Source organism: Borostomias antarcticus, assembly GCF_949987555.1.
Source record: "Borostomias antarcticus genome assembly, chromosome: 25".
NCBI classification, from domain to species: Eukaryota; Metazoa; Chordata; class Actinopteri; order Stomiiformes; family Stomiidae; genus Borostomias; species Borostomias antarcticus.
In genome coordinates this window covers 7,567,617-7,593,992 of record NC_140258.1, presented here as the reverse complement: position 1 = coordinate 7,593,992, position 26,376 = coordinate 7,567,617, and the positions used below count along the sequence as shown (strand labels likewise).

At 51.7% G+C, this 26,376-nt stretch overlaps 1 protein-coding gene across 1 annotated transcript in view; it reads right to left on the bottom strand.

Annotated features, from left to right (window-relative positions):
- The window catches only part of cpeb3 (cytoplasmic polyadenylation element binding protein 3), a 29,566-nt gene extending 3,390 nt beyond the window's left edge, over positions 1-26,176 (bottom strand). Inside the window, 6 exon segments of the mRNA XM_084458795.1 lie at positions 5,728-5,817; positions 6,782-6,949; positions 10,946-11,002; positions 19,070-19,223; positions 25,017-25,876; positions 26,099-26,176. Of these exon segments, the coding sequence (XP_084314921.1) occupies positions 5,728-5,817; positions 6,782-6,949; positions 10,946-11,002; positions 19,070-19,223; positions 25,017-25,876; positions 26,099-26,108 (1,339 nt within the window). The 5' untranslated portion in view covers positions 26,109-26,176.
- Between the last annotated feature and the right edge of the window lie 200 nt (positions 26,177-26,376).

The following is a 26,376-nucleotide window of genomic DNA, read 5'->3' as shown; positions in this document are numbered from 1 at the left end:
GGGTCACAGGCACCACTGTCACAGGTGACACTGCATCGCTCGTCTGGCTTGCCAACAGGGTTGTCTGGCTTGCCAACGCACATGACGACCTTACATAAACACCGCTTTAGCCAGCCATGCAACCAAACAGCTAAAGATTCGCTGGGGCGGTTGGGCAGTGTTTACACTGAGGAGTGCCTTTAACCAATTCAACTCGATTACACACGCCTGGAGCGTTGATGTACAGATCTACCTGCCTGCTCAAGGTGACAAAACAAGATGGAGACAGACATTCAACTCTGTCTCTCTCTTGTTACATCTCACTCAGAACAATGGAGAGTCTACAAAGCGAAGAACTTGACAGAGCAAGCATTCTGCTCGGGTGACAGTGTGAGAACGTCACGAGGCCTTGTCTGCCAGCGTGTGCTGCCTTGGGGGGAGACACGAACGTCGCCCAGCCCAAGAACACACTTCCTGGTATTGGTGCACCTCCCGCTGCCTGCCTGCGTCAGGGGAGATGAGCCCCTGTGTGTCCGTGACCACAGTTGGAGCACGAGGGCTACGCGCCATGACTACGGCTGGCTGAGCACACGAGAGAGAGAGAGAGAGAGAGAGGAAGAGAGAGAGAGAAAGAGAGAGAGAGAGAGAAAGAGAAAGAGAGAGAGAAAGAGAGAGAGAGAAGAGAGAGAGAAGAGAGAAGAGAGAGAGAAAGAGAGAGAGAAAGAGAGAGAGAGAGAGGGGAGGAGTCAGCATCACAAGATGCACAGGCAGGGTGCAAAAAACAACAGCAGCGGCAGGGCTGCCTACAGGACAGTAAACGAGGTGCGTCAAGCCTGCAATTGACTCTAAGCGGCCATTCAGAAACGCAGGCCTGCAAACACATGGAACCATTTTCAGTGGCATGGTTTAAGCTGAGCACCAAACTTGTCAACAAACACGTCAATTTAAGTCCAAAACCCTAACCGGGGATGAAAAAAGCACACAATTCAAAACAGTCACAAATGTAGTCCATCACATCACATGAAAACCACTGACTACCCTAAATAAATAAATAAGTGCATAAATCACAAACACATGACGACCACTAAACGCCTAATTCATCTTTATCTCCCAGCTATTGGCAACATAGACCTAACGCGGGTGGGGGGGGGGGGGGGGCAATCAGGATTAATGGAGACAATGTGAGACTGTGCATCATGGCTGTGACTGACCCTACCCCCCCCCCCCCTCCTCCCAGAATAGCAAACAGGAAGATAGGCTCCTCACAGACCGCCTGCTGTATGACATAAAGAAGGTTTGTCATTGGGGGAGAATCATGCGGTTTAGCGCTAGCATCCCCTCCGAAGAGAGGGATGCAAAAACCGGTATGAGAGTGAGAGCAGGCGGACGGCAGCCAGCAGAGCCGCCCCGGAGCAGGGAGCAGGGAACAGCGCGTCCCGTCCCGTCCCACGGCAGGCGAGGGGGGGAGGAGGGGGGTGTGGGTGAGAGGGAGGACGAGAGGAAGGAAGAGTGATCGACCGAGAGAGAGAAGGAGCGAAACGGCAAGAAACGGCATGAATGACCTCCGCGCAAACAAAGAGGGAGAAAAAGCAGCCTACGTAGATGAAAGAGGAGATAGAGAGACAGAGACAGACAGAGAGAGAGAAGGAGAGAGAGAGAGAGAGAGAAGGAGAGAGAGAGGGGTGCTGTACTGCAGAGGAAGAGAGGGAGGAAAGGAAAGGAGACAGTGGGGAGAAGAGTGGAGAGTTGGCACCCGGAGCCCGTGGGGGGGGGGGGGGGGGGGGCAGAGTTAGGGGGCTGGAGAGCTGGAGGAAGTAGGCGGCTAGCGTTAGCGGCTAGCGTTAGCGTCTAAGTGAGGGCGGCGGTTCTTGGCTCCTGGTGCTGGTACACGATGTTCCTACCCAGAGTCGACCACGTCGAATTAACTTCTGTCACCTTCCACCAAACACAGAGGCTATTAAACTCCAAATCTAACAAGCACGTACACGATGAGTTATTAAGGGACTATGCCATCTATTATGCAAGAGCGGATTCCTGGCAGCCTGGGTAAGGTTATTGGACTACAGAGCTGGGCTGGTTCCCCCACACAGCCACACAAACCCCCCCCCCCCACCACACACACACACGCGCTGTGTAGACAGAACTGTACTGCCGTGCCTTCCTCTCTCCTCTCCTCTCCTCTCTCTCTCGTGTCTGTCTGTGACTTCGCCAGCCTTGCGCAGTGCGGGGGCTCCTACACCCGGGATAGAGAGAACGGATCCGCAGTGGCTCGTGCCTCAGATTTATAGGGCTTTGCTGCTGAGCTCCAAACTGCTCCGGAGGGAGGCGAAGGAAAAACACACGCACAGATGGCGGCGGCAGCGTTCTGCGTCGCGGAGCGCCGCTTACGGTTTTTTGAAACGACGAGCAAGAGATGACCTCACGGGCCGGTTCAGCCAAGGAATGACCAGGCCAAGGAATGACCTCACGGGACCCGACCGACCCGACTCTTTCCCTCCCTCGCTAGCGGCAAAAGCAACGCGGCTACCCCGCCCGCTGGGCTGGGCTGCAGCTCCACCAGCCCTATCCACACACATCAGTAGCTGTCATAGCCATGTCTCCCTGTTAACTCAATACAGCTGTTTTATCAGGGTTTCCTGAAATTGTGTCAATTCAAACAGCAATGAGAGTGTGTTTCAATCTAATGTCTCTAATGTTGCGAAACAGAGTGGACAGTTAATCTCCTCTAACTCGAAAATTAATATGATTTAGACCCCTGGGAGAGAAAGAGAGAAAGAGGATTATGGCTGGGTTCTGGGATTACTTGGGAATAAAACTGGAACAAACCATCTGTCTAGGTACAGGGCAGGGGGGAAGAGAGAGAGAGAGAAAGCTCCTTTGCAGTTTATCAGGAAATGCACTCAGCAATCTCTCTTTGCTGGACAGTGTGGAGCAGTAGACATACAGCCCTGCTGCCCCTATGCTTCACATCCCAGCGAGAGGTGGGAGGAGGGGAGAGAGAGATGTAGAGAGGGGAAGAGAGAGAGGGGGGGAGGGGAGAAAGACGGCGAAAGAGAGAGATCGTCAGAGAACTGTCACTCTGCCACTGAGAGTAAATAAGCGTTGCTGACCGCAGCTTACATGATGAGGGGAGGGAGGGAGGGAGGAGAAGAAGAAGAAGAAGAAGGAGAAGTGGAACCGAGCTTCACGAATCAACTCAATTCAGAGAAATCACTAGATCCTCCACAGCTGATTAAACCAGTAGCACAGAGGCAGCTGACCCACGCAGACCCGGGGCCCTGGAGGGCCCCGCCTGCCCGTCCGCCTCCTCCCCACTCCCCCACAGATAAGCTCCTAGCATTGGGGGCTCCTGCACAGGGACACAACAGGGTGAAAGCAGCCAGTCTGAGCCCTAGCGGTGCTTCCCTCCTTAGCCCCAATCTCTCTCCCCTCTACCTCCGCGCGGGGTGACAGAAATAGCTCGCTAGCGGTCGGAGCTCGCCGCCGCCGGCGACGCCCGCCGGGATTGGACTAGAAGAGCAGGACGGTATATGTGCACTGTGCAGGAGGAGCTCCCTGGCGACCGCCCTCATCCGTCAGTGACATCAGCCGAAAGGCAGACAGAGACAGCGGATGAGGGCCTCATGAGGTGAGGCCCACACAAGAGCATCAGCAGACCCGAGGCGGAGCAGTGACCCGTGACCTGACCCCCCCCAGCTGCCAAAAAGGGATATAGTTTTGACAGGTCACATATGCCGAGCTGATCCCTAGATCAGACCTTTGCTGGACAGCGGCCTGGCCTGGCCCGGGCTCAGAGGCCTAGCGGGGAGTGAGTCATCCCCCCCTAACTAAAAACAGAGTTTCATAATTGTACAGAGACACATAACCGCCGCTCTAATATGCGGTGGGATGGAAAAGTGACGAGCATCTTCCATTCTGTCAGCCTGGAAGGACTTTTAATATGGAGACGGAAGGATGACCTTTTGATGCGAGGGCCCACATTTGCAGAGCAGCAGTTACGGGCCATGTGGGGGACACGCGCTCGCAAACACACGTGCGTGATCGCACACACACCCACACACACACGTGCGTGATCACCTGCATTCAAGCTCTCGTAAGCCTCCTCGTCATTAAGAGCTGAGCACCTCGCCGATGCGGGTGGGCCTCCGTCCAAACTCGCTCGCTAATGTGCTGACTTCACACTGCGGCATGAGCGGTGGTGGCGCGCTTGCGGGTTTCAGCACTTTTCACCTGGCTTCCCTCGCTCTCCGCGGGGAGAGAGGCTTCCCTGGCGCCGCCGCGGCGTGTGTGTGTGGGCGACGGGCCGCTCGTAAAGAGGCGGTTTCCTCGCAGCTAGAGCCAGTCATCCGTACCCTCTTCCTCCATCCTCGCCCCGTACAAGGAATCCTCTGGCCCTCTGACTCATTCCCCTAAAAGGACGCCACATTTTTCCCTCCGGAGCTTTTTGGATACTGTATTAGTGAGAGGAGGCCCTTCTCGCAACGAGCCTGATCCCGGCCTCCCTCCCAAAATTGGATAAATAAAAGAGGAGAAATCTGAAAAATGAGTGAGACGGGAGACGGAGGGAGAGAACCTGGCAGGGGCTTCACAGCTTCTCCAGATGCAGAATATTACCATCTGCCTGAGGAATGTCAGCTATTTCCAACCAAGCTTTAATAGCTTCCCTAATATGACACACAGAAGGGCTAGCGGGTGATAGCCAGGGCTATCTGGGACTTGCTGGACTTCTCTGGGACAATCTGGGCCTAGCTAGGACTATCTGGGACTAGCTGGACTGCTCTGGATACTAGCTGGGGCTATCTGGGGCTAGCTGGGACTATCTGGTTCTATCTGGGCCTATCTGGTGCTATCTGGGCCTATCTGGTGCTATCTGGGACTATCTGGGCCTATCTGGTGCTATCTGGGACTAGCTGCGCTGCTCTGGGGCTATCTGGGCCTAGCTGGGACTATCTGGTGCTATCTGGGACTAGCTGCGCTGCTCTGGGGCTCTGAAGCCAGTGGAGTGACGCAGTGCCTAGAGGGAGTCACTGCTTGGCTCTGGTCAACCGTCTACATTGCAACTGAGAAGAAGCAGGGCCTGTGGGCAGGAGAAGGTCCACACTCTCAGATATTTACAGTCACACAAACAACTCCCAACTGCCTGGTCCCAAGGCTCTGCAGGAGGACATGTGCATGTGTGTGTGTGTGTGTGTGTGTGTGTGTGTGTGTGTGTGTGTAAGGAGGGGTGTGAGTAAGAGAGAGCATGTGTGAGTGTGTCCATCCATAGCTGTGCATATCTGTGCACACACCCCGCAGTTCCATGCGTGGGATAACGGCAGGAGGATGTTTGAATAAACACACACCTCCACGCAAGCCCTCCGGGAGAGCTGGGAATTCTGGGTAACGGGACACCTAACACACACAAACTGGTGGTGAGAAACACCAGAGGTCTGCTCTGCTATCTACAGCTGTGGTCTTTGGTCATAGTTAGAAAGGCAGGTACAGTAGATGGGTTTAGTAGAGAGTGGATGGATGGATTTATTTATTTATTTAAAAGGGACAGCGTACAGTTAAAACATATACATTACGCATAGGCTACTATGACAACATATAATGCACTGTACCAGATTCTAGGATGGATGGATGGATAGATGAATGGACAGACAGACAGACAGACAGACAGACAGACAGACAGACAGACAGACAGACAGATAGATAGATAGATATGTACATACAGATTATGATATTTTACAGAGAGGGAGGAACTACCTTTAGGTGGGAAGTAGGACTTGCTCTCCGCTTTGTGGGGCCAATCCACCACCAGGTGTCCATAGCGACGGAAGCTGTTGGTGATCTCATCTGAGAAAAGGGAGATGATAGGCTGGGTTACCATGGTCCTGGGATACGTTCACCATGGTAACTATTCATTATGCATGTCAAGCAGGTAGAAAGTAATCTCGTCTGCCCAGACACAGTGCATGTCGTTTCTGCCAAGCGGCTTCTATTTTGGCTGTGTTGACCCAGCGCCACTCCAGCACAGAAACACAATAACACCGTTTTCACTGGGCTCACGGTGCTGTGGAAACTCCTTAATATTTCAAGAGGCCGACGGGCACTGTTACGACCGTTCTGGGGACTTAAAAAGGCACACGATGTTCGCACACAGTGTGCATGTGCGCGTGTGTGTTTGTGTGCGTGTCTGCGTTTGGCATTTGTGTTTGCTGACGCTTGGGTCCGTATCTCATGAAAGCCACATTGAGCAAAGTCACCGTTCCAGATTCCCAGCGTCTCCCGTTCCCCGCGGGCACTCTCTGGGGAAAAAGCTACTGTGGCTGCACATCTGCTGGAGCTAAGCTAGCTGCCTGCTCCACGCTCCCCCTGCCCCAAGCCCACAGGCTCTAGCCCGTCTACGGACCCAGGGAAGAAGCTCTCTCCTTGGGATAGAAGGCGGCTTACAGGCCCCCTGTAGACCACAGAACCAGGTACACCTAACTGACCTACATCTGGCACGTTGGCTGGTCGGTGTCCCAATTAGGGTTCCGATCCTAGCTGGTGTAGCCCATGTCCAGGGCGGGATTCGAACCCATGTCCAGGGCGGGATTCGAACCCACGCTCTCCCGCTTGCGAGGCGGACGCACTAACAGTAGCGCCAATAGGGGTCCCTCTTTCAGGGACCGTTAGCACTCCTTTGTGGACCTATATTCACCTGATAGGTGCAAAATCTGGCTGATCTAGCCTATGACTCAACCGTGATATCAGTGTGGCCGTCACCCAGGGCACGGCGGTGTCCTTCTGTTAGGCGCGTGGCGTCCCACCACCGTACCTTCGTCGATGTCGGGGGGCAGGCCTCCGACGAACACCTTCCTGGAGTAGCGCTCCATCCTCTCGCCGTTCTGACAGCGCGTCGGCGAGTTCAGGCCCGGGGTCAGCGAGGGGTCGCCGTGGCCGTCGTCCAGGAAGCCGTCCTCGAATGGAAACAGGGAGGAGCGGCCTGGGTGGAGAGAGAGAGAGAGAGAGAGAGAGAGAGAGAGAGATGGAAGGAGTAACAGAGAGACGGATGGAGTGGAAAATAAGAGGGGGTGGAAGGGAGGATGTGAGAGAAAGAGAGAGGGAGGAGGGAGAATCTAGTGTTATTACAGCAGCAAACTATATAAAACCTGTCTCCTTGGATTGAAAGCTCACCACTCATGCTGCATAAGCTCTCATTCATTATATAGTCAGTGTATGTATGCCTCTCTGCCCCCTCCCCCTCAGGCAATCCCGTCCAATCCAAAGTCTGGAAAATCATCATAGGAGTGCTGACATCATCTGGGTGCGAGGTACATACGTACGGTGACGTTGGGGTGAAGGGGTAGGAAGGATGGGTTAAAATGCAAATCTATGTTGTGTTGAGATCCCACGGCGGTGGTATGGCGAAGAGGACGAGTTCCTCTCTACGGTCGAGGCGCAACATGGTGCGTGACCTTCTAATGTGCTGATGCACCGAGTTCTGTCTAGTGTAGGTGTCCGAAATGTGTCAAGCCAGCCTAAACGCCCTTCAAATCAACACAGAAATACAAACGCCACATTGCAACGGCGTTGCAAGTGGCTCAGCCGCAGCTTTCCCCGTCGAGGAAAGGCAGAATTAGTTGAACACTCAGGGAAATCAGGGAGAAGCATGTCTGCAGCCATCTCCCGGCCAATCAGGACATGGATCATTGATTCTGAGTCAGCATACTTCCTCACTGTTTTGAATACTGGGAGAAACATGCTTTGAACTGGTCTGTGTCGATCAGTGCCAAAACGATTTGGTTCATGGGCATGACTAGACTCATGAGTTCTTGCAACTTGTGGAAGACTTGTCAATTCGTAGCAGATCTACAAGCAGAACCCACAACGGCGGCATAGATCACAAGCAAGCACGATGACTCAGAACACTAGAGACGAAAAAACAAAACCTTGCAAAAGTTGTTTTTCTCTCCATCAGTCATCAAGCAAAAGAATAAATTCAACATTAGGGATTCGTTTCATCATCCCTCTCCCAGACTCGATTAAATGCATCGATGATGAAGAAAACAAACCCCCCAAAAAAGCATGTCAAATTAATATGATTTCATCCAATCATGGCACAGATGAGAGCGGACGGCGACGTGAGTGACGTCCCACTAGAACCCGGGAGAGAAGCCTGTTATGGAGGCGGCCAGCGGTTGCTGGTGGCCGTGCGCCTTTATGACAAGCAGAAACCCAGAGAAAACTCCACACGTTACCTCTTCTGCGGCCATAGCTCCTGGCTGCTTGCGAACGCAGAGGGGGGAAAGGCAGACGGAGGGAGAGAGGGAGGGAGAGAGGGAGGGAGAGAGGGAGGGATGGAGAGACAGAGGAGAGGGAGAGAGAGAGAGACAGAGACATGGGTTTTGTGGGGATAAAGGCAAACCAGAAACATCGCCACCGCAGTCGACCGCGCCTAAGCTCGTCGGCGACGTGGACTTATTATGGGCTGGCCGCGGCCCACAGTGAACCTGCTGCACCTGCCCTGGCCCCGGGCGCTGCTGCCGCCTGAGGACGGGGCGAGGTTACGGCACGCAGCTCTGAAATATATGCACAGACATGACACAGCGTCTGGGCCGTACCTGCGCAGATTAGAATCTCGTCCAATGAACACGACTTGACGTGAGCGCTCATGAGTGGGGCGATAAGGACCGGAGACGGAGAGCGCTAGGCGCCGCAGAAGCCCTGGCTGGTTAGTCATTATCATGGCGCGGTGGAACATTGGAGCAATTTAGAGGGCAGGGCAGGCGCGAGCGGACGCCTCTCACAGGGCAATAAGGCAGGGGGGGGGGGGTGGCTGGCTGACTGACTGACTGACTGACTGACTGACTGACTGACTGACTGACTGACTGACTGACTGGAAAGCTGACTGACTGACTGGAAAGCTGACTGGCTGGCTGGTGTTTTAGGATGATAGCGTAAAAGGTCTGGTCAGGTCTCAATCTGGACAACAGGCCAAAGGTGGACAGCTGATAGTGCCAAGACCGACAGTAACATTCTCTCTATAGTAATTACTCCACCTATACCCCTGCATTTCAGTTCCTAAATCACCTGAACAAAAGTCCCTCGCTGTGCCTCAGAGAAGCTAAACGAGGGGTAAAACATGGCAGAACAGACTTCAATCCCCCCAGACAGCAGGAGGGGGCTTTCTAGACACAAAGCCCCTCGTAGTCATGAGTCACATAGCAGAGTGTTCTCCTGAAACCAATATGTCTCTCTATTGTGCCAGTATCATTGTGTGTAACCCCCCTCCGCCTCCAATTCCTGCTCTTGAAGGAGACTGTCTCCAGGCCTCTTCTCTCACTAGTGTTTCATTAAACCTCTCTGGCTCGCCAGCCTTGATCAGCGCACGCCAATGTTCTGCGCCACCCCCGCCTCCTCCTAGACAAAGGCGCGTAGCAACGAGAGGGAGATGGCGGAACGCGCCGGTCTAGCGAGAAGAGGTGGCCGAGTCGGGGAAACTGTGTCAGCTGCCACAGCGGGGCGGGAGGGAGGGCGAGGGGGGGGGAAGTGGGTGCCCGTTGAACAAGTCAAATATCTGACAGAAGACTTTGAAGAGAGTCCCAGCGGTTCCTACAGGACATGATGAGTGTGTCTGGCCGCCAGCGCCCGGCTTCAAAGCCTCTGTCACGCGCAGAGGAGAGAGGAGGGGAGATGGCTGTTACCCCACTCTCCACAGCCCTGCGCAAGAGACCGCCTGGAGACCTGTAAATCTACGCCGTCAACCCCGCCCCCCCCCCAACTAAACCACTTCAAGCTAACCAGAGATAATATAAGAACGGGTATCACACCGACTTCATTTGATTGAGTCAATAGGGGTGAGATGAAACGGGATGAACTACATTAACCACTATCCCCGGCCTCCGAAAGCCTGTCTAAAGCAATCGCAAACTACAGGCCAGAGGGCCAGCTCCGGACTCGAGAGGACTTGCGAGTGAGGAAATCCTAATCCTCAATCACAACCGTTCAACGACGATCTGTGATGACAGGTGTCCCCGTTCGAACGCCGCGCGTCGTCGTGCGAGCTGCGCGAACGGTGTAGGGATCTCCGAGCGGGCTTTTTCTTATTCAAGTACGAACCTCCCCCGTTTCCTTTTCTCCTACTTTCTCTTTTTCTTCTCCTCATCCTCTTCTGCCTCTCTCTCACGTTCCCCTGCTGGCAGACTGAGCTACAGCAGGCAGCTGAGAAGAACCAGAGCCTTCTTTCCAGATGGGGGAGCCCCCCCCCCCAACACACCCCTATATCCCCTCAGTGAGGTTTACACCAGGCCGAGAGACGGAGCCTTTCCTCACGGCAACTGTGTGCGAGAGAGCGAAAACAAGCTTGGGAGTGGGGGGGGGGGGCGGGGAAATGACACACTTCTGAAATATGAGGCTGCTTTTTCCCCTTCCAAGAAACACTTGCTGCTGGCCTGGCCTGGCCTGGAGGCTGCGCCGGGCCCCAACCCTCGGCCCTCCAGCCCACGGGGCCAGGCTGGGTGTCTCCCGGGGGTCCCTGCCATCTGCCAGCTAGGCTAACTGAGGGCGAGCGGAGAGGGGCGGATGCTAGTTTTACAGGTCGAGGGTATATTTTTAGACGTGGTATTCAGATGTTGACAGTGCCCCCCACCCCACACCGTCCTGTGCTCAGTCTATGCCGGGGGTTTACAGTGTCGGGGGCGGGGGGTAGCACTTGGCAGGGGGTCGGCGCTTGGGTGGGCATCTGGGCCCCTCCTGTTGGCCGCGGGAGTCGCGACGGTCGCCCGTGGCGTGTGCGGCATTCGCAGCTGAACGCATTTGCATTCTTCCGTCATCGAAAAGCAAACGACGGCGGCCGTGAAGGTAACGCCGCTTGGGCTGTCGAGCCGACGGGTGAAATTAAAACAGACGGGCGCATAACAGACGTCCGTTGATACTGAGGGGGCGCGAGGTGCGCACAGGGGGGACCATGAAGGACGAGGTGCTGTGGAATAGTACTCACTGTTCAAAGGCATGATGTGGTCTGCCCCAGGGTGGTGAAAGTTGAGGCCCATACGCCCTGAGGAAAAACAACACAGCGTGGATTAGCCCATTACCTGTGGCGCAACACAACACAGTCACCTCCGTGCACAGCAGCCTGCGTAAACAACGTTACATACAGCATGCTTTCATGGCGCGTGGAAATCCTGACATGAAATGGAGGCTTCGACATGTCGTTTATGGAGACGGCGTTTTACAAGATTGTTAAGAACATGTTTCGTGGTGTTAAATAATGGCCTGTTGAGAGTGACACACAAAGGACGTGGTGACAAAACAAGATGGAGACAGACATTCAACTCTGTCTCTCTCTTGTTACATCTCACTCAGAAACAATGGAGAGTCTACAAAGCGAAGAATTTGACAGAGCAAGCATTCTGCTCGGGTGACAGTGTGAGAACGTCACGAGGCCTTGTCTGCCAGCGTGTGCTGCCTTGGGGGGAGACACGAACGTCACCAGGCCCGGCCCGGCCCAGCCCAAGAACACACTTCCAGGCACTAGTGCCCCACGCACGCACATACATACACAGATACACACTGATACACACTGATACACACCGATACACACCAATACACACACCTGTGCCGCTAAAATACACATGTACATCATTCACTGTCATCATTCAGCCTGTGTGTCATTCTAATGTCTACAGTCGACCTGTACATTAGTGGCGGCCGCCCATCTAGACCAACATACTGACAGCGTTGAGAGACACACCCTACCACCTTTTCCCTTTCAACAAGCCCACACTGGTCGCCACACAACAACGCAAAAAAACATGGTGGAGAAATGAGAAATTCAGCAACGGCTGAGGGTGGAGGTTATTTCACATCAGTTATTACCCAACAGACGACCGGGTGCAAGTTTCAACACAGAGATCGACAGAGTCTGCAGCGCCGCAGCTCCTCAGGCCTCTCTACGCACTCAGGGGGGGGGGGTCTGGGTCTGGTCTGGGTCTGGGCCTGGGTCTGGGTCTGGGTCTGGGTCTGGGCCTGGGCCTGGGCCTGGGGCAGACATCTAGGTTTACAGCTTGCATGTGGGTCTATATATAACAGCAGCATCGACTGTCCCAGGGGGCCACAGTGGCTGTGAGGCAAGCTGGAAGGCGAGGAGGGGTCAAACATGGGGCCTGTGGTGCAGAGATGTATCAGACCGAAGGGCCTTTTCTTAGGCTGGGATGGACTAGCAGGGCCTACCGCAGGCTCCGCCTCCTGCCACTCCACAGCCCTGGGCCTACCGCAGGCTCCGCCTCCTGCCACTCCACAGCCGCCGCCGGCATCGGCAAAAAATGATATGGAAATTATTAACTAAATAAATTGATTACTTTTTTCTTTTTTTTTTAATACTACAATAAATGGGCATGTTGGCATTCAAGTTAGCCAACTAGCTACTGTAGATAGTAGCAGACAAACTAATCCCGCACAAATTGGTGGTTAAGATTCACCAGAATGCAGGAAATCATGTGTTGGGTGCTGAAGGTTTCTTGGGGACCCCCACCACCCCCGTGTCCCCCTTCTGGGTGCAAATCACCACGCCTGAAAACAAATCTAGGGGAAGCACTGCCTTCATAAGACTCAAATATTTTTTGTGGCTCCAGTCAGATTCTGTATTTATTATTGGACAAAAAATGTCTCTTTTGATAGTAAAGGTTCCGACCCCGAGCCTGCTGGACTCAGGAGGGAGATCTGAGAGAGGAAGAGAGATGGGGGGGGGGGGGGGGGGGACTCCTCTCTGCCTGTAATGGTCTAGGTCTCGGAGAACAAAAGGGTTTACAGGCATAACAGGCAATTCGAATTGGCACAAGCCTGTACACACACACAGACACGCAAATGTGCATGCACACGCACACACACGCACAAACACGCACAAACACACGTAAACAGTCATGCATCACTTTCTCGCTTACTGCTATTTCAAACAAGTGCGTAGTAGAGCCATATGGAGAGCCACAGTGCTGCGTGCCAATATTGCGAAATATGTTTCTGAGTAAGCCTGCTGTGCCATTTCTATAAGGACATTGACACAGAAAGAAACCCCCCACTACTTGTGACAAGGTTCGAGAGCAGATTCTCAGAAGGCCAGCCAACTGACATATTCCCTCTCAGAAACCCTGCATGAACAACATCAAAAAGATGAAGTCCAAGTAGTCCAATCAAGACAGCAGCTGGTTATATTGTGTTGACTGTTAACACAAGTTTAGCTTCGCCAGACCTCTCTCCGTTTCACGCCGTTCCGGGGCTGGAGAAGAGTCTGCCTGCGCCCGATTATCATTCCGAGATCGGAGACAAAACGCTTGATTTCTTTAAACCAATCACAATCATCTTGGTCGGCGCTAAGCCTTGCAAAGTAGTGTTGGGGGATTGAATCTAACTGGCGCCGCTGGTATTGAGTGACGCCGGACTGACATGAGCCCAGCTCAAAAAGCGTCTCAACAGTGTCCTTGAACTCGATCGCTCCTGCGGATCTGATCATGTTTCTGGAAAGTTCTAGGCCCACAAACGACCCGGCCCCCAGCCTGGCTGTGTTAGGGGAAGACCAAAACCCCACGCTGCTCCTGTTAAACAGCTGGGGTCCAGCTCAAATCAGACATTTTAGGTACACGGAGAGGGGGTCCAGTTGGCCCCCTAAAGGCCTAGAATAGCTCTGGACATGTGCCATCTGCTTCCCCGGTCGAGTGGTGTGGCCTCATGGTGCTGCTCCAGTGACATTTCCTGGCTATTCCCGGCCTGTGTGTGATCACTGGGACACCGGCCTGACGAGGCGAGCCGGCTCTGGAAAGACATGTCACCCACTTCCTTGGGAAAAAGCCAGTGAGTCCCCCCCCCCCCCCCCCCCCCCTGGCTGACCAATGACCTCGAAGTGGCCTCCTGTGCTGGGCTGGGGGGGGCAGAAGGGCTGGAGGACTTGACTGGACAGGCTGTCAGGGGGCTTCGACTCAGCCTGCCTATCCATGACACACCACATAGAGGACTGTTCCATGTCCAGGACAGCCCAATAAGAGAGAGAGAGAGAGAGAGAAGGGTGGCGATGATGACACCAAAGGGTTAAACTTCCCCTCTGGATTCCGCGCGGGGCGCTTCACACCTGGAGCTCTCTCGTCTCCGCCTTGGCCACGTTCTCAGCCCTCTGTTCCACATTACCAGAGCGCATTAAAGCCCACAATAATGGGCTTTGGAAAAAGCCCGAGCAGCAGTTACGAGGAGGGCTGGGGCGTGCCAACGGGGAGGTGTGGAAATGTTAACCCTCCTGACAAAAACACCTCCGAGGGGGGGTTGGGGGGTAGGGGTGGGGGGCCTCACAGTCGGGCCTCTCTGGACGGCTACCGTCGAGCAAAGCCTCCGTTAAGAAACACCCATGCAGTGGTGTAGTGGAGGGTCTACGGCGGTATATGAAGCATACCCACTTCTTTAGTCACCCCCCTGCACCCTGTACTACTAGGCCCTAGCCAAATGACAAATACTGAGACACAAGTATCTTTAAAGATACCAAAAGATATAAAAACATCTTGTTTTGGAACACCTCTGCTTTGTAACCTCAGCTGGTTACAAAACCTCTCCAGGGGGTCGTCACTGTGTGCCCCTCTGTCGGTGTGGCCTACTTCATCTCTTCATAACACGTCCAGCTGTATCAGAGAGCCCAGGGCCAGTTCCTCACAGGGGGTCAGAGCTTGTTTAGCAGCCACGGCTCAGCTGGCCTCTCATTGGTCTGAGCCCGGGGTCAGAGGGATCGCGCAGATGTCCGTCGATTCCTTGCTTACTGTAGGCCCGCAGCCTAGGAACGCCGAACACCAACAACGCATCTGGACAATTTGGTGAATTGCCGAAGTTACAGAACCCAACTCTACTGCACCCGGATGAAGCATGGAGATGCTAGCCACGCTAGCACGCTAGCAGACCTGCAGACTGGCGTGGATCCAACCCCTGACGATTTTAATTATGAGCCTCGTTACTAATACCAAGTGAACATTAAGAGTAGCAGTATAAGCTCTTAACCAGGACAACAGAATAGGCTAGATTCTGAAAGAAAAAAAAAAAAGCAGCAGGATTTCACCCACACAAACACCGACAAGAACGATGAGTTTTGGACCATATACTGCAGACCGAGGCTTTATCACGGACGTCACTTCTTTTCTATTCAAGACTGGGCGTGTTCAACCGTTACCACCGCCTGCCAAACACGTCACCTTATCTCTTCAGGACGTCTAAAGTACAGGCACTCTTCCTCTTCTGTTGTCCTTGACGGAGCAATCGACCAAAGCACCAGTTGTTGTTGTTGTTGTTGTAAACCCAGGGGGGTCGACTCCACACTCCTGACCAGCCACGTGCTTTTGGAGAGCGACCTCTCGACCTCACGTCAGGGCGGCCGTGACCTCTCTGTGACCCCCCCCCCCTCCCCTCCCCTCCCCCCCAGGGAAAAGAAGTCTCCCCAAAAACCGAGGGCAAGTCGGCTTGTTACTCTTAGCGAGATTCGCCACCGTCAAGAGCCTGGCTCCCGAGGCGCCGGCCAGCGTGCGTCTGTGCTCCCTGGTCTTCTCTTCGGCGCTAAAGGCAGCCTCTCATCTCTTGGCCACCATCCCCATGGGGTTCCAGGATACATTTCTTGCATACTTCACATTGTGACCCAAAACAAGTTGTTTTCCAAAGTTGTTCCGCTAGAGACGGAAAGAGAGAGAGAGAGAGAGAGAGAGAGAGAGAGAGAGAGGGAGAGAATGTGCTGTGAGAGTGAGAGCGTGGGGTCAGGCGGATGGTCCCAGGGCCAGCCCCGCTCCGTCTGAGCCACACACCGGACGGCTCTGTTGACTTGCCGTGTTTTCGGAGGGCCTGTTTGAAGAGGAGTCGGGCTGGGGGAGGGGGGGGGCTGAGTCTCTTTCATTCTTGTGATCCTCTCAAACTCCCGAATGCTCATTAATCCAATCGGAATGGCATGCACAGGGAATTTACGCTCTGTTTTGAAGGCAGAGTGTGGGGGGGGGGGGGGGGGGGCTGTGTGCCGGGGGTTGTCCCGAACAAACGGGCCCTTTCTCAGCGCTGCACACTGGAGAGTATGGAGTCCCTAAATGGGTCAGCTGGGCTCACGTGTGGAGAGTTAGGCGCGCGCACACACACACACACGCACACACACACACAAACACACACACAGACACACACACAGACACACACACAGCAGGTTCCTCCCCTATGTCTGGAAAAACACCAGCAGTCAGGCTGACAACAGCCACCACCACTGCCCAATCTGCGGGCTGTAGTACATTTAGCCTGGCCTAGTCCTCCCTCCTCCACAAACAACCAAGTGGGTCCCAGACCGGTGCTACTCCACGCACGCACACGCACACACACACACACACACACACACACACAGCCCAGCCTGACTTACCGGCTCTCTCTGTCAATACTCCACACAGAAAGGCCGAGGCCCACGCCCAAACATTATAGGCGACTCCCATACCACACTGACACAATGCAAAACATTGGCTACATTCCATGCAAAGTCATTCACGCTGGCTCTCTCAACTCATTCCCACTCACAGACGTGGGCCGTCTCAAACGTCTGCGTGAACTGTTCAGCTCGCCATCACTCTGATCACACATACACTCATGTGACGCCGTCACTGAACTATGAAGACCCTAGTTGAGCTCACCCCTTGTGTGTTGGCCTTTGAACTCGTTCGTACACACACACACACACACCGGGCACATGCGCACACACGCACGCAAACACACGCACACACACGCATGCACGCACACACACTTCCTCAGCTGGTCTCTCACATGACCACACACACATGTCGCTGAATGCGTCAAGTAAGTAAGTTGCAAATAATAGTAAGTAAGTTTCTAATAATAGTAAGTAAGTTGCTAATAATAGTAAGTTGCTAATAATAGTAAGTTGCTAATAATAGTAAGTTGTTAATAATAGTAAGTTGTTAATAGTAAGTTGCGAATAATAGTAAGTTGCTAATAATAGTAAGAAAGTTTCTAATGATAGTAAGTTGCTAATAGTAGCCTAAGTTGCTAATAATAGTAAGTTGATAATACTAGTAAGTTAGGTAAATTGCTAATAATAGTAAGTTGTTAATACTAGTAAGTTACTGTAGTTAAGTTGATAATAATAGTAAGTAAGTTGCTAATGATAGTAAGTAAGTTGCTAATAGTAAGTAAGTTAAGTAAATTACAGATTCCCTTGTCTCTTTGTTGTAATGGGGCACTTCTATGTGTCTGAATTGATTTAGTCATGCTTAAGTACCAGGTGGGCAGTTAAATGTGCTTTAACAACTTGCATTTGTTTTGCAAGTGGAATGACTTTAGCGCTGTACAAACAGGCATTCATAGAATGGAAAAGAAACAGTTGATTGTGTCTGATGAGGCAGTCGTTCTTGGTCATGAATGTGGGCAGATCTGTTAGAGGATCTGTTATCTGTTAGAGGCAGACGTCAATGAGTAGAGTGCGTTCTGAATCTAACCATGCTGACGGCCTATAGCGGAGGTTGAGGCTAGGGTTGGGACTAAGGACTAGGGTCTAGGGCCAGAACTAGGGCCAGAAATCGAGCCAGGACAACAACAAGGTCCGTTTCACTAGCACCTCACTGTCGGGGTACTGATGTCAGATCAGGAACCCTCCTCATCTTAGTCAGAAGGCATGAGGGATCCTAGGTCAGCACGTCAACTCTGACGGGCTTGATAAATACAAACCCAGGTCCCAAGACCAGGACCCAAGACCAGGACCAGAGCTACCAACACTAGGACTAGCATAGGGCCTGGGTCCAGACGGTGAGGAGGTGGAGGAGTGGCAGGAAGGAGCAGCTCAGTGAAGCCCACCGAGCCCCGTTTACACGAGGATACGGAGCAAACAGACAGTAGCAGGAATGTGGAACCATCTGGACAGGACTACTTTGCTTTCCTTTGTCACCATCCCAGGAACATTTCCCCCGTCTCTCTACCCTCTCCGTCTCCCTCCGTCCGTTCGTCCCCCCATATATATATATATATATATATATATATATGTGTGTGTGTCTCTCTACTCCTCCCTCCCCTTCTCTATCTACCCCCTCCCTCTCTCTCCCAAAGCTGATTTACAACCACAGGGGAACATTTGCAGGAGATTCCGGTCTCTTTCCAGTCTCTCCACACCCCTCTCTAGTCTCTCCACACCCCTCTCTAGTGACGACCTTTTCACTCAAACAATGCTCCCTCAACATAAGATTGGAAAAACAGAATCTGCGCATGAGAAAGCAGCGGCGCTATTCATAATACCCCCCCCCCCACCACCCCAATACCCCCCCCCCCCACCACCCCGGTTCCATTGTCTGGCAGAGTAAAAACAACACTGGACCTGAAGGGCCGTCGGTCCGACCGGACTCGATGTAGCGCAGTTTTCAAAAGGCATGTGACCCTACTCCGACAAAATATTATCTTAAAGAATCGGAGACTCTGGATGGCCGTGGAGAATGCGGAGAAAGTTTCCACTACAAGACTTATGATGTATTTGTAAATGAACTCCTCGTGATCCTCGGGCAACGCTTGGTGACAAAGCTGGACGATGGGCTACAGTAGCCTGTTTGTCTGTTCCTACTTTTGAGTGCTTTGATTTGCTGTTTCTTTGTATGGAAGCATCTCAAGTGTTTGATCTGCCGAGTTTGACTCGGTCTTAGCATTGTTTGTCAAACAAAAACGCACAAAGAACACACACTTCAAAAAGTGACACAACACAAACAAAACCACAGAAGTACAGCCACGTTTTTTTTTTATGTTCATTTGTCCAGCCAGGAAACGGAAGCATAAATGTTACCCTGAGAATTTGAGTCATGAGAATGAATCACCATGAGAATTTAAGTCAGAAAATGCAGAGAAGCAGCTTCCAAGACAGATCACAGACAAACACACACACGCACACACACACAGATTGGACATTGCACAATATTTTGCAGGTAAGGCCAAGGTGTTAATTTCTCATGATTTACAATTGCAAAAAAGATTATCTGTGCTATAACTGGTAACGAGGGCAAATAGAGCAAAATAAAAACATGTATCAGATATGATTCCCATGAAGCCAAAACCCCCAAATAAGTGTGGATGTATGAATATTCCTAACCTGCAAAATGATTCCTCCATATAATATCAGCGATAGTCATTGGTGGGCCACCGGCAGGGTGCGGTTTACCTTTGTCATGGTCAGTCCTTATCATATCCATTAAGGAATTCTCCAAAGAGTGCAAGCTAAATGCATCAAAGGGCCGATTCCGGTCCTGTGAGAGAGAGAGAGAGGGGAAGAGAGAGGTCAAAGGTTAGGAGTTATCTCAACTGGGTTATCACTGAGAACAACAGTTCTGCTGCTGGACATGCTTAGGTGATGGTTATCAACTGACAGCTGGCGATACTGTAGCTAGGTGATGACATGTGGCCTTCCAAACAGGTTCCTTACTACACAAACACACACATGCACGTGCGCGCGCACAGACGCACACACACACACACACACGCACACACACACACACACGATCTGAGGCTAAGAGCTGACCATGACTTTAGAGTATGATCAGGTGAAAGGGTCTTTTCTAACCCTTGTGGCTAAATGACAGCCTGTCACAACAGATTCCCGTCAACCATGGGAACCTTGCATGGATTTGCAGTCAGCCAGGGTGGAGGAATTCTGGTCGGTTACCTTCTCAAGAGCAGAAAGGAGCAGATCATAGCCAGCGACTCCCCCGGGACATTGATGACAAAACTGCCTCGTTAATTTCAACTGATGCCACAGTAAATCAGAAATTCATGACCAGGCAATAGTCTATGGAAATAAACTGTCGCAGAAGCCCTAGGGGGCAATGCTAACAAAGAAATCTTGCTGAGAAGACAAAAAGTGCTCAAAGACATTCGTCACTTCGCCTATCATCTGTAAAGTTTTAGAACCACACCCAGAGAAGTATGGATTTATAATCAACCAGAATCTAAACCGGTTTGACCTTTAAAATAAAACCAGATCGTACAACCTCCCTGTGTGTGTGTGTGTGTGTGTGTGTGTGTGCGTGTGTTAGAGCTGCCTCCAGTCGACGAGTCGAATCATCAGTCGGAGATCCTTAAGTCGACTGAAATTCTCCAAGTCGAGCAGTCGTTTTTTTTGCTCCACTGTAAAGATGTGCTGATGGGCTAAGACCACGCACCTGCCTTGTGATTTATAGGACAGGCCAATCATTTGTTTTAGACCTAGGCTATTACCGCAGCCATTTGTTGTGCAGTAAAATTAGAGTTAAAACTGATATAGCAGAGGAAAGAAGGCAGGGAATCCTTCTCCCCTCCGCTGTGCGCCTAGTCTACTGTGCGCCAGCAATCAAGTGCATTTCCCAAACGGAAGATCTTAAGATACAATGTACTAAGATATCCACTGGAAAAAAATGATTTCCCCATAGACAGAGCTCTAACGTCGGTGAAAATGCTTTAGTGACAGCCAAAACATTTCCTTGTTGACTGCTGCCCAATGCATCAATGCCTATTCGCGAACGCTTTGAAATGCGCAGTTGAGGAGACAATTGTCAAATCGCCCAACCGTTGGCTGGAAACTCTGCATAAAAACAAGGGAGCATCTGAAGTAAATGGTCAATGTGGACTAGATGATACATGTTCTACAAGAAAAATGGGCGTCTTTTATTGTGCTCCCTGCGAGTTTGAGTTTAAAGTTTGACAGCTGTCCCGACTCCCACGGTCTCCCCTCAGCCTAAGCATATGAGAAAACCTCTGGTTTGAACAGGCGAATCTGATTCGACTCACACAATTTAGTCAGGTACACCCCTAGTGTGTGTGTGTGTATGTGCGTGTATGTGTGTGTGCCCATGTAGTCGGTCCTCCTGTACTGTGGGGGACATTCAAATGTCAATCAGGGTTAGGTGTGACATGCCATGTCTGTTAGTTATGGCCGTAGCAGAGCCCCTTTGAAAACATTCACCTGTTCCTCTGCCTGAATAACACCTCTACAGTTCCTCTCCAGACCAGACTCGCTAGGCCCTCCCCAGACCAGACTCGCTAGGCCCTCCCCAGACCAGACTCGCTAGGCCCTCCCCAGACCATACTCACTAGGCCCTCCCCAGACCAGACTCACTAGGCCCTCCCCAGACCAGACTCGCTAGGCTCTCCCCAGACCAGACTCGCTAGGCCCTCCCCAGACCAGACTCGCTAGGCCCTCCCCAGACCAGACTCGCTAGGCTCTCCCCAGACCAGACTCGCTAGGCCCTCCCCAGACCAGACTCGCTAGGCTCTCCCCAGACCAGACTCGCTAGGCCCTCCCCAGACCAGACTCGCTAGGCCCTCCCCAGACCAGACTCAGACTCGCTAGGCCCTCCCCAGACCAGACTCAGACTCGCTAGGCCCTCCCCAGACCAGACTCGCTAGGCCCTCCCCAGACCAGACTCAGACTCGCTAGGCCCTCCCCAGACCAGACTCAGACTCGCTAGGCCCTCCCCAGACCAGACTCGCTAGGCCCTCCCCAGACCAGACTCGCTAGGCCCTCCCCAGACCAGACTCACTAGGCCCTCCCCAGACCAGACTCACTAGGCACTCCCCAGACCAGACTCACTAGGCACTCCCCACATTCATTTGATCATCATTTCGAGTCCACAAAGAGGACTGGGAGCATCATCTCAAGGGGGTCCACGTGAGTTTCGGTCAATGTAGTTGTGAACCATTTGGAGTCTATTTAGGCTCGTTCCTTCCAAAGCCTTCTCTGACCCGTTTCCTGGTTCTGTGAGGAAGATGGACCCCTGCAGTCACCATCGAGACCGGCCTGAGGGTAAACGGGTGGGTGAGAAATACTCGGTCTCGAGCGGACCGCCGTAACCAAGACGCCTGTTGCGGCTGAGTGAATGAGTGAGAAGTGGGGGGCTGAGAACGATGAAAAGGCCGTTGCCGAGAGCGAGAGTTTGGCGGTGAGAGCAGGAGCTGTGATGTTAGCCTTGGCAGCTGTGTCCTGTGTCCACTGCTCTGGCCGCGGCCACATTGTTTGGACACCGGGGCCATTGTGGCACATTCGGCTGAGCATTCAAAAGTGTTATTCCCCCCTGTCTGAATCCGGCAGCGACGCGCAGATAAAAATCTGCCCACTTGGTACAAATGGTAAACACTTAAAACGCTGAGCTTTTCGTTTCCCCTCACCTCCGCTGCACACGCGCACACACTGACACTGATGCGCACACACGCACACACAAGTGTGGGGAAATGACCTGAGGAGATACACTCCACCATATATTGCCTCCCCAAACCAGGCGTAGCAACTTCTGGCACTAGCTTTAACAGCATTAAAATATGAACACACTACATACTGTATGACTAAGGCTCAGCATGTGGAATACAGAACTGACCGTCTGTCCTACCTCACCTTCCTCTTCTCCAGCCCATCATCCCGCCATGCAACCCATGACCAGGATATCAAAGGGCATTTATGAGCAATGTCCGGAGCTACACTATTAGAAACAGACCAAACATGAAAGTTATGGTGAGCGTGCGCTTGGGGCAAATGTTTTCAGCTATAAAGGTGACCATGTGTGTGCTCGACAGGGCAAGCCAGTTAACTGTTAACAGGTTGGAAAAGCAGACGGTCAGTTTTGTCATCCACCACTGGATCCTGACCCAAACATCTGCTTTATTGGACGGCCCGTCTACGTTCGCCTGTGTGATACGCGTGTATGAGAACACACTCACAAATATACTCCTCGGCCAGCTAGTCTTGGGAAAGAGTCTATGCTGTATTCAATCTTTCTGTGTTGCTTAAGTGGATAACAAAATGCTTCACGTGCAGAAGTACAGTCAGAAAAACCTCGGTGGTTAACTGAACTTATGAGCCTAATTAGAAAACAGGCTACCTGCTGGCACACACAGAGACATGTTCCCAAGACAGGAAAAAATGCAAATTATCCTGAGCCCCCTCTAACGCATGACAACACAGGTAATGAAACTCGGGCTTATTTGCATCTAGACTCAATTTGACTGCAGAACTCGCCAGTCCACTTGTCAAATCATCTGATCTGATTAGGATCACAAAAACAGCGATCGACTCCACTGTCTATTCAAATGAGGGCATCTTCCGAGATGCTACTTTGACTTTGTTTTGGCGTGTTCACGTAGACGGGTTAAGTTGAATTCCAAACATTCCCGACCTTTTCGCCTCCACGGCAGCTGACGAGTCCGTTGTGACCGCATGGGAGATGCATGCGAGACTCAAATCAAGCCCTTGTTCATATGTGCCCGGACCCAGAGAAGAATATGCAGGAGAACAGGTACAGTACACCTGGTGTGGGCTGTCCAGCTGTCAGTGAGGAGCTGGACTGGTGTGATACTCTGAGGTGACCGTGAACCCACTGAGGTCTCTGTCTCTCAACCCCCCTCCCTCCCGCTCCCCCACCTCTCTCTCTCTCTCTCTCTCTCTCTCCACTTCAGCAAACAGGGCCCTCGGTGCAGCCTGCCATGAGGCCCCCTGACCTTGTGTCCTAGTGATAACTACCTCCACGGGCTAGCTAAACAGAGAGACAAGAGATAGGGGCTCACAAAAGGAGCCTGAGTGATAACAGAATAGCAGTGAAGGGAGAGGCGGTAAGGAAAGAAAGACAGCGACAGACACTATCGGCTAAGCAGGGTTAGGCCTATATGTTTCAAGCAGGCTGGAATTTCACCCTCTACCCCAGGCCAGATTGCGTTGGCACATGTCACCCTCTGTAACAGTTTAGTATTTGGGCTCGTGCTCTGCTCTCCGGGTGTCTCTTTTGAGTGAGGTGAACCAACACTGCCCTTCACAAAGCTGGGGAGTGGATTCCACTATTTCTGAGTTTGCCTTCTTACATGCCGATCAGTGACACAGCAATGGAAACAAAACAATACTCAGTCGCCCCGCACCTAAATCTGCTTGACACAAACGCAGTTGTCGTCCACCCATGCGGCTGACCCTCAGTTTCAATCTGACAATCCCGACAGCTTTATCCTATTTTTATCCTGCAGTGTTCTACTGTGTAATTTCACTGTGATTATTCTCTGCCTGACTCAACTACGGGGAGGCAGTTTCTTGGCAAGTCTGTCTCTCAGGCTAGAAAGAAATGGCTATAAACAAACTGCATTTCTGGTCAGGACACTTTGCTGCCGGGTGAATGTCACATTACCAGTAAAGTAGTCTAAGTAGATCTAAGATTTAAACTGTGGCAGGCAGGCTAAAGTTACATTGTGGCACATGGAATGAAAAATAATATATCAAGAATGAATCACAATTATTAAACTGTAGTTATAAAGTATCACGATGACAGCAGCACAGCAGGAGAAAGAGGAGAGCATTGAAGCTGGAGCTTAGGACCCACCCACTAGTCCAGAACCAACCTATCACAAAGGAGCTGTGTGCCCTTTAAACACCCATACAGTGAGCTGGCAAAATGAAGAGGAAATTTAACCTTTTCATTTAACAAGCAAACAGATCATTGCTACTTAAATTGTAAATCAAATAAATTCAGCTTACAGTTTTTTAATCATTTAATCATAAACAGTGATTGTTAATTATATGAATATCAGATTATAATTTTCCATGTTGATTAATCATCTAAATATCTTCCGATTCTTAATATGTGCTGGCAGCCTATAACCCTATGCTTGTCAGAGTCGAGTTTTCATTCTCAGACAAAATCCACGGGTGTCAAAATAGAAGGTCGAGAATTCTAACGATGCATCAATCATGATTACAATCGTAGACAAAAAAATGTCTCCGAATTGGTCAATGTTTCAGTGTTTATCTGTGCTCAACTGTCACAAAAAATCAAACCAGATATTAAAATATCGGTCTAGATGAGGAAAGGGTCGTGCGAATAAATGATTCCTCCACCATTCCCGAAACTCATTCGCGACCATACTGATCGTAGCCTATTCATTAATACTTCCAGTTCCTATTCATCAATACAATGTTTCTTCTATTTTTATTCTATTTATTTATTTATGAATAAGATGTTCCCAATTCAGCATAGTTTGGCCCTTTGATTTGACAATTTGACAATATTGGCAACACCAATTAAATTGTACGTTACCTGAAAAGGCAGCAAATTGTTGCTGTTGTCCGTTCTAAAGGCGTTGTCCTCCATCCAGGATTTCGGGGTGAGGAGACCAGCTCTTGGGAATTTTGGGGGTGCTATGACGTTGCTGGAATAGGGTTTCTTCATGGGGGAGATGGGGTTCAGGGGAGAGGGCACTCCGACCCCGACACCGACCCCGACGCCCACAGCCCTCCGCGGGTCCCTGCCTGCCTGCAGACCGCTCCAGGGGTTGGAGGCTGTGCTCCAAGCGGCATTCTGGTGATTATTCCAAGCTGACGACGAAGGAGATGAAGACGAACCCTTGCTGTTCATGATGGTCTGGTGACTGTAAGCGTTTCTCTGGGGAAATGGACCTTGGTTGGGACTAACGGGGGATCTCCTTTGCTGTGGCTGCTGCTGCTGCTGTTGCTGGGCTTGCTGCTGTTGATGCTGAGACTGTGCCAAGCCCATCTGAGGTGAGAAATTTCCCCCGAACACCGGATTGACGTGATGGGGGAAGTTCTGGAAGAGCATCGTTCCGTTCACCGATGGTATTCCTTGAAAAAAACTATCGTCCACGGCGTTCGTGCTTCCAGTGGACCAAGTGCTTCCGAACGAGGGGGACAGGGTGCCACCGGTCTCCTGCGGCTGATGAAAACTCAACCCGGGCAGGATCGGCGACTCCATCGGTAGTTTCTCTTTATTCTTCAGCGCTGAAGCCGCTTGGTTTGTCACAGTCGACGGACTCTCCTCCGACGAAGAGGGTTCCGATGTGGGGGTCGGAGTGGAGGGAGGGTCTACGCTTGTCGGATCTTGCTGGTTAGGCTGGGCTTTGCTTTTGTCCATCAGTAAATCATCCTGCATGGTTTGTTGAGCTGAAACGGGGAAAAACAGAACGGAGTTATTATTGAGGATGTCATATACGCTCGCCTGCCTGTTATAATAGGAGGAGAACTCCGACAGGGGTATGTTACAGCTACTGCCGGGGCCAGCCAATTGCAAAGCGAATTCGTGGTCACTCATTTAGAAAAAAAAAGCAAGACAACCGGTGTGACAGCATTAACTGTAGTTCCGCTAAAGAGATTCAATAGTTTCACCCTTTCTCATCAGCGCTCCTCTCAGATGAATGCGGGTATAGGCTATGCCGATATTCACCAATATTCGCCACGTCTCGTTTTTCCTTGACACATGAACTCTGAACTGCAACGTGAAACGGATTCTTGTTCCTGTTTTTTTTCCCTAGGACCTCCCCTACCACTTTGCATATGTCAATAAATACAGCTGCGCCCTTCATCAAGGTTAAAGAGACACGCACCTTGACCCACCCCACCCAGAGACACCCAGGTCATCAAAAGTCAGAAGCCACTGCAAAATA